Consider the following 14,686-nt stretch of genomic DNA (forward strand, 5'->3'; position numbering starts at 1 on the left):
ACTGTACAGAAAGTTTACATGTTTTAGATGGATAGATATTTTATTTTTATTCATTTTTTTTATGTTTTATGAAGTTTCATAGTAATAACAGTCAATTGTGCATAGTTACATGCAACTAACCCTAAACCAAACCTTAACCCTAACAACCCTAATTATATAGAAAGTATGTAGTTAATTACTATAAGTTAATACTTAACACCGTAACAAGGACACCTTAAAATAAAGTGTAACCGCTGTTACTAAGATGTCGATATTTTTTTATACATGAATTTAGCATTTGCGGTGAATTATCTATATTGAATAATCTTTAAATAAAAATTTAAAATAAATTACAATTAAGAGTGGAATATATTCATATATATTTAATTAGTCTAAAGCATATTTTGTGTCAAAACAACATGATTTAAATCTCTATTTTTTTGTATTTGATATAAAATGAATGCTGATTACAAAGATCACAGTAGACTAATAAAAATCACAACAATTTTATAATTAGAGACCCAAAAAGCTTTATTACACGATTAGATAAAAATATAAGCATATGGTTCTTTATTTCTATATATAATGACATTTTCAAATGATTGAAGTGACTTTCATAACGACGTTGTTTATCTATCACCATTACTCATTCAAAAATGTTTATAAAATAAAATAAATCCAAAAGGCGTGCGTGAAAATGTAGTTTTCCATTCAAACAACTCTTATTTTTAAAACAAAATAACGCAAAGAGGGGGGGGGGGGGACAGGACGCCGTTGAGTGACAGCTGCTCCAGCCAACCAGCGGCCTGGGAACTCTGACGCGAGGCGCGAAGGACGCAACTTCTCGGCCAATCAGTGCGCGGCACACTGGCACGTGCCAGTTTCGCGGCAAAAAAGATTTGGCGCGTAAAGCTTAGAGCAGGTTCCGATCAGCTGGAACACAAAAAACAACAACAACAAAAGTGATTCCGGTCGCGTCGCGCGCAGGGACAGTCGGACCGCACCTTCCCTATGTTTCAATGGATTTAAGCGTTTAATGAGCGAAGATCTGGGCATTATTTTGAAGTTATTGACAAATACTTCCTGGATGGAGTCATTAAAAAGGACAAAAGCGAAGGATATTTTGGATTAAAGTGTCAGATGAGTAAAGAAACCGGACTTTGGCTTTGTTCAGCATCTGGATCGGGTTATACTGTTGTTTTTACTTCATCTACAGCCGTTTTACCATTTTAATTACACATTTCTAACACGTTTACCAATGCTCACGTGAGAACAAACTTAGTTCCTCTTGAAAATATCGCAACAACATCAATAATTTGAGGATTATACTGAATGCTTCCATGTTTTATGCACTTTAAAGGCTGATTTTGCATTGCAGTTTGTTTGTGATGTTGTTTATTTATAGTGGACTCTATTTGTTATGCTTTGCTGCCATTTTCAAAAGCACTTCCTTAAACAAAGGATTCACAACTATAAACTCATCATGCATGTGAAAAACATCTGAAATGTTATGTTTAAATAACATGCATGGTCTAATCCTTAACTTTTACTAAGGTAAAGTTGATATTTTTGTTGTGCACCCTGAAGTTGACCTACATTTCTGGCCTTGTGGTTTGGGAGTCTCACCCATATGTTCAGCCAAGGCCTGTTTTTAACATGCTTTTCAGTGTGCACTTGTGTGAAACCTGTCAGAACATGGTTTTTCCATCTCCACTGAGTCCAGTGCTCTCTCTTGTGCATGCATTTTAAAAAGCAACCCGTTCCCATGCACTGAAGGCCATCCTCAGGATTGAAAAGAAAGCCAGAGCCCAAGCCACCCCTGCTGTTTTAGCACGATATGTCTGAGAGCTTTATATCGGGTCAGACCTCGGAGGATCTGCTGGCTGATTTTGAGTCTCTCTTGAACAATGGCAGCATTGATCTTAGTGAAGATCATCAAATCGTCATCATCTCCACGCCGGGCACGGCCTCCACCAGCACTGCCACCGGGGACTTCTTGCTGTTCGCCACCCCACACCACAGCGCCGGCGCCAGCACAGCCCTGGACCACAGGAGACCCGCTCTGGGCAGACCACCGGTACCAGTGCAGGCTTTAGTGCAGTACACGTGTGTGTGTGTGTGTGTGTGTGAACCAGAGCCTTTGGGGTTCCACCTCAGATTCTGAGCCTTCCAACCAATCAATCAATTAATCAATCATTTATTTCTAGAGCATGTTTAAAACACAACCAAAGTTGACCAAAGTGCTCTACAAAGGATAAAAGAAACACAAGAAATAACAATAATATACCAAACAAGCCAAAATAAGTACAGGTGAACCTCGAAACATTAGAATACGTTGCAAAAGTTCATTTATTTCAGTAATTCAACTTAAAAGGTGAAACTAATATATTATATAGACTCATTACATGCACAGTGAGATATTTCAAGCCTTTATTTGTGATAATTTTGATGATTATGGCTTACAGCTTATGAAAACCTTTTCACAATATTCTAATTTTGAATTTGGGGTTTTCATAAGCTGTAATAATCATCAAAATTATAACAAATAAAGGCTTGAAATATCTCACTTTGCATGTAATGAGTCTATATAATATATTAGTTTCACCTTTTAAGTTGAATTACTGAAATAAATGAACTTTTGCAACGTATTCTAATTTTTCCAGTTTCACCAGTATTACACAAAAAAAAAAAAAAAAAAAAGAGAAACCCAGAATGACAAACTATGGAATGTTAAAAGCCAGGGTGAATAAGGAAGTCTTAAAATTCCATTTTGGAATGTTCACCTTTGGAAGTTCCACAATGTGTCTCAGTGGTTCCAGATCTGACTAACTCCAGAAGGAGAGGGTCATGTGATCTTCAGATTAGTAATGAGTTTGTTGTTGTTAAAGTCACATCACTGTTTCATGTATTTGAAGCTGTTGTTGTTCTCTCTCTCTGTGTGTGTGTGTGTGTGTGTGTGTGTGTGTGTGTGTGTGTGTGTGTGTGTGTGTGTGTGTGTGTGTGTGTGTGTGTGACTGTAGGTGAAGAGGAAGTTGGATCTAGACAGTGATCACCAGTACATCTGCACGTCTCGATCTGCTTCTCACGGGCCGGCTCCTCCAGCGACACCCGCTCCACCCAGAGGTACTGACGGCTGCGCTCTCTTTCAAATATAATCTTTTGTGACATTATAAATGTCTTTACTGTCACTTTTGATTGATTTAAAGGGACAGTTCACCCAAAAATGTATATTGTCATGAAAGTCATCATTTACTCTCCCTCGTGTCGTTCCAAACCCGTAAGACTTTCGTTCATCTTCAGAACACAAATGAAGATCTTTTTGATGAAATCAGATTTCTGTCCCTCCATTGACAGTCTACGCAACTACCACTTTGACGCTTAAAAAAATCCATAAAGAGATCGTAAAATTAATCCATATGAAGTGAGCGGTTCAGTCCAAATTCTCTAAAGAGACTCGAATCGCTTTATATGATGGACAGATTTAATTTAGGCATTTATTTACATATAAACATTCATCATCAGTTATTATTAACAGAATCTCAAGCATGTTCACTTGACGTGTGAGAACCAATGAGGTTCATTCTCGTGTTACGAAATGTTATAGAAATATAATGTTGTTTATATATAAATATGAAATATTACTGCAATGTAAAAGCTGTTTTCTATATGAATATATTTTAAATTAATGTATTCCTGTGATCAAAGCTGATTTTCAGCATTACTCCAGTCTTCAGTGTCACATGATCCTTCAGAAATCAGTATAATATGATGATCAAGAAACATTTATGATTATTATCAATGTTGATTTTTTTTTTAATGAATGGAAAAACCACTTATTAAGAAAAAATAATAATAATTTGAAATAGAAATCTTTTGTGACATTATAAATGTATTTAGTGTCACTTTTGATAAAAAAAAAATTATTATTAAGAATTTTCTTGCACACTTACACAACAATGTACATCACATGTCTGTAACAACACATATAATGAACAAAAACAAAACGCCGGGGCTCATATTACATGAAAAGTGCACTAGCACAAACCAACATTGGATAATACAGTGTGGACTTTGGAAGTCAGAGTTAAAAAAAACATTGAAATCAATTATAGCCACAGATATAAGCAATAAAATAGGGTTAATATAGTGCAAATTAATATATATTTTCATATGAATTTAATACCCAATCAAACATTTTGTTCCTCCTCTATGTGACCCTGGACCACAAAACCAGTCTTATGGGTAATTTGTTTAAAATTGAGATTTATACATCATCTGAAAGCTGAATAAATATTCTCTCCATTGATGTGTGGTTTGTTAGCATATGACAATATTTGGTCGAGACACAACTATTGAAAATCTGGAATCTGAGGGAGCAAAAAAATCTAAACATTGAGAAAATCTCCTTTAAAGTTGTGCATTTATGTTCACGATTGTGCTGCATTCACTCACAAAAATACATGTTTTATATATTTACGGTAGGAAATTTACTAAATATCTTCATGGAACATGATCTTTACTTAAAGGTGCAATTGTTTAAGCATGTATGGGTTAGAAAACGGGTATTTTTTAACATGAAAAGTTGCTTAATGCAACTTTAATATCTTAATGATTTTTGGCATAAAGGAAAAATGGATAAATTTTGACCCATACAATGTATAGTTGGCTATTGCCACAGATATACCCGTGTGTCATGTGACTGGGTTTGTGTTATATCCCCATGTTCAATAAATAATAAGGCACTCCAGACCCTCTTAAATTGCTCTTCTTTACACTTAAGAATATAGTTTTATTCCTGTGATCATTACTCCAGTCTTCAGTGTCACATGATCCTTCAGAAATCACTCTAATATGATGGTTTGATGCTCAAGAAACATTTCTGATTATTATCAATGTTGTTGTTTTTTAATGAATGGAAAGAAAGACCAATTATTAAATTTGTTTATTTTTGTTTTTGTTTTTTTAATCTTTTGTGACATTATAAATGTCCTTAGTGTACTCTCTGCTGAACAGAAGTATTCATCCCCCTCCTCATACTGTAAATCTGTTTTGAACATGAAATCTGCTTTTGTTGTAGTCCCTAAACTGGCGACGGAGAAGTCCCGCTACGACACGTCTCTGAACCTGACGACGAAGCGGTTCCTGGACCTGCTGGCTCAGTCTCCAGACGGGGTGGTGGACCTGAACTGGGCATCTCAGGTGCTGGACGTCCAGAAGCGGCGCATCTACGACATCACCAACGTGCTGGAGGGCATTCACCTGATCTCCAAGAAGTCCAAGAACAACATCCAGTGGCTGTAGGTTCTGCAGAGCAAAGATAGTTTATTTGCATGCAGGGTTTGAAATGAACACCCGCTAACCGGCCAAATACGGGTAAAAATCCACTGTGGCGGTAACACTGTCAAATCACCAGCCAATTCGCCTTTGGCTAAGCCACGCCCTAGAATGTAGATTGACCAATCACAGCGCAGCCAAGAACGAGCTCCACAGCGGTCCGACACCTCTTCACAGCGCTCCAGTGACTTTAACACCGGCGTCTCATATTTTTGGTCTCGGCAGGCTATTACCGTCGTAGTTTTATCAAAAATACGGTTAAACGTTGTGCCTGGGGCGTTTGTAACACAGATACGTGTTTCCCAGAGAGGTTGGAGGCGGGGTCCGTTTTTTCCCCTTCCCAAAACCGAAGTCAAACCCTGACAAGTATCGTCTTTGGATTAAACTGTGTGGACGTCCTCAGTCAGTGAAACCCCTCAAGATCAACAACACACTTTTGTGCTCTTAGATACATTTAGCTTTTAACCTTACTGTGAAGTTATACTAGTTAGACAGTTTTATGCTGTTTAGGTTATTATGATTTCGGTTCTCTACCCTAAGTGTTGATACGCTAGCACACACTGCTAATAAATACAACTTTATACTCGCGTAGTCCGTTTGCTTTGTAATAACGATTATAGAAGTGAATAGAGACCCAGCTTTGCATGAACAGTGTTGCTCCTGATATTGTGAGTCCCAGCCTCCGTCTCGATTAGGATATGCTGTGATTCATTTTTTGACTGTGACCGTTAGAATTCCATTGATGTGTGGTTTGTTAGGATAGGACAATATTTGGTCGAGACACAACTATTGAAAATCTGGAATCTGAGGGAGCAAAAAAATCTAAACATTGAGAAAATCTCCTTTAAAGTTGTGCATTTATGTTCACGATTGTGCTGCATTCACTCACAAAAATACATGTTTTATATATTTACAGTAGGAAATGTACTAAATATCTTCATGGAACATGATCTTTACTTAATATCCTAATAATTTTTGTAATAAAAGAAAAATGGATCATTTTGACCCATACAATGTATAGTTGGCTATTGCCACTTAAAAATTGAGTACCCGAATTGGCCGGTGAGTGAAAGTGCATTTCAAGCCGTGTGTGTGTGTGTGTGTGTTTGCTGTGTCCTCAGGGGGAACCGCATCGACGGGGCGTCCGTGGCCAGGCTTCAGGAGCTCCAGCGGGAAGTGTCCGAGCTCACGGAGGCCGAGGAGAAACTCGACGAGCTCATTAACAAATGCAGCTTACAGCTACGGCTCCTCACAGAGGACACACACAACAAGAAATATCCTTCATCTCAAGGGCCCGATCACACACCCGGTGCAATGCAGCAAACACAACAGAAAAAGTGTTTTTCTGCTAGTTTCAGCCCGACGCAGTTTTCATTTCACGTCCTGCGCCACGGTGTTTAAATAGCAAATGCATTTGTGCCCATCTGTGCGGCCATGAGTCTGCTGGTCTGAGAACTAGTGTGTTCGGGCGCGTTGCTATTTTGAGGAAGTGAGACCGAACCATTGACCAACTGAACCCTGCTCTAAAGTCAATGGCACAGTATTTTTTTTTTGTTACTTAAAGGGTGCATTAGTAATATGAGCCTATAGGTGGGTCCACAACACACACACACTCTGCTTATTACACACACACACACACACACACACACACACACACACACACACTCTGCTTATTACACACACACACACACACACACACACACACACACACACACTCTGCTTATTACACACACACACACACACACACAGCTTTAACCTCACACACACACACACACACACACACACACACACACACACACACACACACAGAGCTTTAACCTCACACACACACACACACAGCTTTAACCTCACACACACCAGTGTTGGGTATAGTTACTTTGGAAAGTAGTTAATTAGGTTACAACGTTACCATCAATTAAAAGTAATCAGTTACGTTAATGCGTTATCTATTCATAAAAGTAACGCGTTAGAGTACTCATGCGTTACCAAAATTTAAAAGCCGTTTGCAGCGCCTCACACATGCTGCAGCTTAACTGACAGACACGGCCCCCTTTAAATGCCCCTAGAAGTCGTGACTCCTGGCAATGAATAACGTCAGTCATCCGACTAAATTAACACTGCAGGATAACAATAACAGGAAAGACAGTCATAGGCTATTCCACATAGCGTTTTATTTAGTTATTATCACAGAACATATTAATCAAAATTCAAACCTTCCCAGCCCGGGTAGTAGAGATGCGCGGATGGGCTATTATTTCAATAAAAAAATCAATAATTATAATGGCGATATTATTTCAGTATAGAAATGCAGACATCCCAAGTCTATCGGAAGTTCCGGGAGTCTCCCGAATATTGATAGCGGCTCACTGATACCCGCAAATTAGAGAGAGCAAGAGACTGCGCGCGTGTGCCTTAATGAAGCTGGAGGGTGGTGGGGTATTGAAGCGCAGAAACACTGTCTTGATCCTGGGGAAAAATTTTTATTCGGGATTTTCCTTTCCTTAAAATAACGGATTACTTTAAAAAAAAAATAACGAAGTTACTGATTACTTAACGCACAAAACTAACGCGTTAAGTTACACATTTCACGAAAAAGGTAATTAGAGTACTCTAACACGTTACTTTATAACGCGTTACCCACAACACTGACACACACGCACAAGCAGATCTGTTTGCTCTGAAGACACGTTTAGTTTTTCCACTTGCAAACTCCTCCGTGTAAATAGTGAATCCGCCGTGTCACGAGCGCAACTGGCTTATAAAGAGAATGTGAGATGAGACTCTGATTGGTTTATTGCAGGTTACGCCCAAAACACACTCATTACTCATTAAGAGAATAGAGATAACCATTTTAGATCATTTTCCCGTCGTTAAACTAGCAAAAGTGGATTTGGACACGGCCTCAGAGCACTTTAGACATGCGCTTCTGTGGTTAGAATAGTGCCCAGTGTGTCGAGGAGAGTGTGATCTTCTCAAAGTGTCTTTGTTTAGTCTTTCTTCATGGGCCGGGGTGTAGATTTGAGCAGTTTTGCAGGTCTGAGATCTGGAAATGAGGATCTGAGCAGCTCGAGTAGACTAACGTGTTTAGTCTGTGGATATTGTGATCTTTAACACACAGTCAAGCTCGGGTACGTCAGGTGCCAGGACCTGCGTGATACGGTCGACCCCCCGGAGCAGATCATCATGGTGATCCGAGCTCCAGCAGAGACGCAGATGCAGGTGTCTGAACCCAGTGAGGTCAGCGCACACACACACTCACTCACACACACACTCACTATCTCACACACTCACTCACTCACTATCTCACTCACACACTCACTCACTATCTCACTCACACACTCACTCACTCTCTCACTCACACACTCACTCACTCACTCACTCATTCACACTCTCACTCACTCACTCACTCACTCACTCTCTCACTCACTCACTCACTCACTCACACACTCACTCACTCTCTCACTCATTCACACACTCACTCTCTCACTCTCTCACTCACTCACTCACTCACTCACTCACTCACACACTCACTCACTCACTCACACACTCACTCTCTCTCTCACTCTCTCACTCACTCACTCACACACTCACACACTCACTCTCTCACTCTCTCACACTCTCACACTCACTCTCTCACTCACTCACTCACTCACACACTCACTCACTCTCTCACTCATTCACACACTCACTCTCTCACTCTCTCACTCACTCACTCACTCACTCACACACTCACTCTCTCACTCTCTCACTCACTCACTCACTCACTCTCTCACTCTCTCACTCACACACTCTCACACTCACTCTCTCACTCACTCACTCTCACACTCACTCTCTCACTCACACACTCTCACACTCACTCACTCACTCACTCACTCACTCACTCTCTCACTCACTCTCTCACTCACTCACTCACACACTCACTCTCTCACTCACACACTCACTCACTCACTCACTCACTCTCACACTCACTCTCTCACTCACTCACTCACTCACACACTCTCACACTCTCTCACTCACACACTCACTCACTCACTCACACACTCTCACACTCACTCTCTCACTCACTCACTCACTCACTCACACACTCTCACACTCACTCACTCACACACTCACTCACTCACTCACTCACTCACTCACTCACTCACTCTCTCACTCTCTCACTCACACACTCACACACTCACTCACTCACTCACTCACTCACTCACTCACTCACTCACTCACTCCCTCACACACTCACTCACTCACTCACACACTCACTCACTCACTCCCTCACACACTCACTCACTCACTCACTCGATTTATTTGTGTAAATAAGGACATATTATAGACTTCTACTGCTTTTAAATGTACTCTATATGTATAAAGTTTTATGATATGGCTGTGTGTATATATAAAGTTAAAAACGACGTATTTACTTTTTAAATGTACATAATTTTATATATATATATAGATAAAATGAATAATCACTATAAATGTATATATTAAATATGTATATTTTAATAGTAAATATAGATGCAAGACATATATATATATATATATACATACACATATCTGTATGTATATAATGTATTACTTTTTAAATACATGTGTATATATAAACAAATGTGTGTGTGTGTGTGTCTATATACACACACACACACACATTTGTTTATATATGTATTTAAAAAGCATATATATATATATATTAGGGCTGTCAAGCGATTAAAATATTTTTATCACGATTAATCGCATGATTGTCATGAGTTAACTCGTGATTAATTGCACATTTTTATCTGTTCTAAATGAAAACCCCAAATTCAAAATTAGAATATTGTGAAAAGGTTTTCATAAGCTGTAAGCCATAATCATCAAAATTATAACAAATAAAGGCTTGAAATATCTCACTTTGCATGTAATGAGTATTAGTTTCACCTTTTAAGTTGAATTACTGAAATAAATGAACTTTTGCATTTTTAAATTACATTTTTTTACTTTTCGCCTATATATATGCATTTATTTAAAATGTGTGTGTACCGGTATATAGATTTACTTTTCTAAATATACATATAGTACATTAAGTATACATACAAAATATATGAATATACATATTTTATATACATACAGATTTAAATGTGTGTGTGTATATATAAGGAGATATATGTATATACTAGGGCTGTCAAAAGATTAATCGTGATTAATCACATCCAAAATAAAAGTTTGTGTTTACATAATATGTGTGTGTACTGTGTAGAATTATTATGTATAAATACACACACATTCATGTATATATTTAAGGAATAATTGCATTTATATACTGTATATACATTTATATAATTTATATTATATATAAATATTTTATATATAAATATAACCAATTTTTCTTAAATATATACATGATTGTGTGTTTTTATATATATATAAATAATTATACACAGTACACACACATATATTATGTAAACACAAACTTTTATTTTGGATGCGATTCATCTTTTGACAGCCCTAGTATGTATATATATGTATATATAGTAAAATGTCTTGGTCTCTTTAAATGTGTTCAGTTCCTCCTCTGCCTGTATTTCAGGGTTACCAGATCTCTCTCAAGAGCTCCAAAGGCCCAATCGACGTGTTTCTGTGTCCTGAGGACAGTTCTGGGGTCTGTAGTCCCGTCACTGATTGTAGTCCAGCGAAATCGTCCAGTCAGAGCCCCCCGCAGTCTGATCTCGCATCACAGGAAGTGACATCATCAACACCGACGACTCTCCCTAGCTCCTCCCCCCTGCCTCTCGGCACAGACTCGGGTATGTGTGATCGCTTAAACATGATTGCATCTTAATTTACTACAAACAAATTGTAGGCTTGTTTGTCACTTTAGTTTAGCACAACAAATACCAATTTTGCCTGATTTACTGTATTGTTACATTTTCCAAATGTATAATTTTGTAACATTTTCTAAAAAAATGTTTTATACTTTTAAAGGAGTTTTAAAAGGAGTCAAAATATAAATAATAAAGCTATTTTAATAAGGTATTTTAAGTATTAAAAGTAAATCTTAATCATAAATGGTAAATCTAAATATAAAATGTGTGACCTAAATTCAAATTTAACACGTACATTTCTGTGAAATTATTTTCCAAATGTACATAGTAAAGGTATTTCAAAATATTGAATATAAATGTGATGTTAAATGTAAATCTTTAGGCATAAATGTTAAATCCAAATAACATTTGTGATTTAGACTTAACATTTAGATTTGAAATAATTATAAATGCAAATTCCAAATTTACATATCAAAGGAATTTTTAAATATTTAATAGAAATGTGATGATTTTAAATACAAATCCTGGGCATAAATGTTCAATTCAAATATAAAAATTGTGTTTATATAATTCTATTTGAAAAATATAAAAATAAAAGCCTTATGAAAGCTGTGCCGTTTCATATATAAAATATAAAATGTGCTATTATACAACAACTAATAATTAACGCTCTAATTGTTTACATTTGTGACTCTGGACCACAAAACCAGTCACATGGGTCAATTTTTTGAAATTGAGATTTATACATCATCTGAAAACTGAATAAATAATCTTTCCATTGATGTATGGTTTGTTATGATAGGACAATATTTGGTCGAGATACAACTATTGAAAATCTGGAATCTGAGGAGCAAAAAAATTAAACATTGAGAAAATCTCCTTTAAAGTTGTGCATTTATGTTCACGATTGTGCTGCATTCACTCACAAAAATACATGTTTTATATATTTACAGTAGGAAATTTACTAAACATCTGCATGGAACATGATCTTAATATCCTAATGATTTTTGCCATAAAAGAAAAATTTATAATTTTGACCCATACAATGTATAGTTGCTATTGCCACAGATATACCCGTGCGGCTCCAGACTGGGTTTGTGATCCAGGGTCACATTTCACTTTGTAATAAATGATCCAAAAATAATTTTCTTCTCAAAATTATTTTAATATCCCATTTTTTTGATGATTGCTGATTTCAGAGCCGTTTCTGGACTCGTTTCCTGGCATTTGCGGGATGCCAGATTTCGACTTGTCTCCTTTGGGCTCGTCTGAGTTCCTGCTGGAGCGGAGCGGCTCTTCGGACGCGGCCGGCCTGGCGCTCGACGGCTTCATCTGTCTCTCTCCTCCTCACAGTCAGGACTATCACTTCGGCCTGGAGGATCACGAGGGCGTCAGCGAGCTGTTCGACTGCGACTTCAGCGACCTCGGCCCTCTCGAGTTCTGACGGCCCGATCCCAGTGTGAAACCGGTTTCACATCGCTTCACTTCCGAATCCAGATTTGCTCGAACACATTTAATTTATTAATAGAAACAAGTCACCTTTAATCTCGTTTGATTTCATGTTTATTTGAATTGATTGTACATCTAACGTCGTCAGGAAGGTTTCAGGATGTCGAACTGGATAGAGTTTGAATATAAACTGACAGGTTTTATGGACTATTTCTCAGGTGAGTGATTACGTGCTAGTTACCGTATGTGTTTAGGCTCGGGTTATGTTGCATATGTTGGTTATGCAATGCTGCGCGATAATCAATCCGTCAACGGTGACCGAGAGGATTTACAGAAAATGAACTTTTCACAGTCAGAGTTATGAGATCGAGATTTCATTTCTAATCACAATTCTATTCACGTGTTCTGTACAAATGTTCATCATGTCACAGATTCTCTCGCGTTCATGAGTTTTGCATTGTGTGTGCAGGCTTGTGTGATTTTTTATCACTGTTACAGGAGACGTTCTGTATTTATTTGCATTCAAATCTGATCCTGGTACAGTAAATGTCCCCAGTTATATATATATATATATATATATATATATATATATATATATATATATATATATATATATATACAGTATATACAGTTGAAACTCGAAAAAAGTTCATTTATTTCAGTAATTCAACTTAAAAGGTGAAACTAATATATTATATAGACTCATTACATGCAAAGTGAGATATTTCAAGCCTTTATTTGTTATAATTTTGATGATTATGGCTTACAGCTTATGAAAACCTTTTCATAATATTCTAATATTGAATTTGGGGTTTTCATAAGCTGTAAGCCATAATCATCAAAATTATAACAAATAAAGGCTTGAAATATCTCACTTTGCATGTAATGAGTCTATACAATATATTAGTTTCACCTTTTAAGTTGAATTACTGAAATAAATGAACTTTTGCACCATATTTTCATTTTTCGAGTTTCAACTGTATATATATATATTGGTGTTGGGCAACGATTAATCGCATCCAAAATAAAAGTTGTTTACATAATATATATGTGTGTACTGTGTAATTATGTTGTATATATAAATACACACATGCATGTATACATTTAAGAAATATTTGCATGTATATACTGTTTATATATTTATACATCATTTATATTTTACATGCATGTGTGTGTATTTATATATACAAAATAATTATACACTGTACACACACATATATTATGTAAACAAACTTTTATTTTGGATGCGATTAATCGTTGCACAGCCCAATATATATATATATATATATATATATATATATATATATATAGTCCCCTAAGAATTCACTTGTCTTATTTTTTTATGTTTTTCATGTGCATGTGTGGAAACATTCATATCCTTTCCAGCCTTATCTTAAATATTAATCTTTATATTTAAAAAAAAAAAAAGCACTATGTTTTTGTTTTTATTCCTGCTAGGATTCCCTGTTGTCCAAGTGTAGAAATATGTATTTTCTTCCTGGAGTTGTTGTTTTCTCCGGCGTTTGGGTGTTTTAGAGTCGTTATTCCACTTAAACTGTGCTATTAGCTACAGAATGTCAGAAGTATATATATATATATATGTAATTTGAAAGGATTGTAATGATATAATGTCATTTTAGTGGAATATGTAAATGCATTTTGATTGAGTAGGTTTGATTATAAAGGGCTCTGAAGGTCATGAGGACAATGTTTGATAAGCTTTTCATCTTATAAAATGTATAATTTAATGCAAATTGAGCTTTTGCATGTAGATTTTTCTGGGATTTGCTTCTGTTTTCTGAAGGCAGCTTTTTTGTCTTTTGGTTGAATGTGTTTTTTTGTCTATTTTGGACAGAGACATAGCTGTGTAAATCATAAATGTGCATGTGTATGAGTTCTAGTCTTGTGTGATTTGATGTTTGTTTTATGATTTTGTTGTTTTGTGAGGTCGAGTTGTCTGGGACAATTCTTATGGCGAGTGTGATTCGTGTTTATGTGGTTGTACAATAGCAATATTTTTGTAATAGGGCTTTTTTGCATAATTGGTTTTCCTGTTTACTTTATATGAACCACTTAAAAAGTGGCCAGCATCGCAATGAACGTGTGTAGACTTTTAAAATTAAGTACAA

The 14,686-nt window shown here is 36.6% G+C and overlaps 1 protein-coding gene across 1 annotated transcript; it reads left to right on the forward strand.

Annotated features, from left to right (window-relative positions):
• Positions 1–858: 858 nt before the first annotated feature.
• Positions 859–13,160, forward strand: e2f1 (E2F transcription factor 1). The gene is made up of 7 exons (XM_079588475.1): positions 859–2,056; positions 3,000–3,102; positions 5,057–5,276; positions 6,435–6,585; positions 8,434–8,550; positions 10,874–11,090; positions 12,308–13,160. Exons 1-7 carry the CDS (start codon positions 1,817–1,819, stop codon positions 12,550–12,552), a joined length of 1,293 nt encoding a protein of 430 aa, XP_079444601.1. The 5' UTR covers positions 859–1,816; the 3' UTR covers positions 12,553–13,160.
• Positions 13,161–14,686: the final 1,526 nt, after the last annotated feature.

Source organism: Phoxinus phoxinus (assembly GCF_949152265.1).
Source record: "Phoxinus phoxinus genome assembly, chromosome: 18".
Classification (NCBI taxonomy): domain Eukaryota; kingdom Metazoa; phylum Chordata; class Actinopteri; order Cypriniformes; family Leuciscidae; genus Phoxinus; species Phoxinus phoxinus.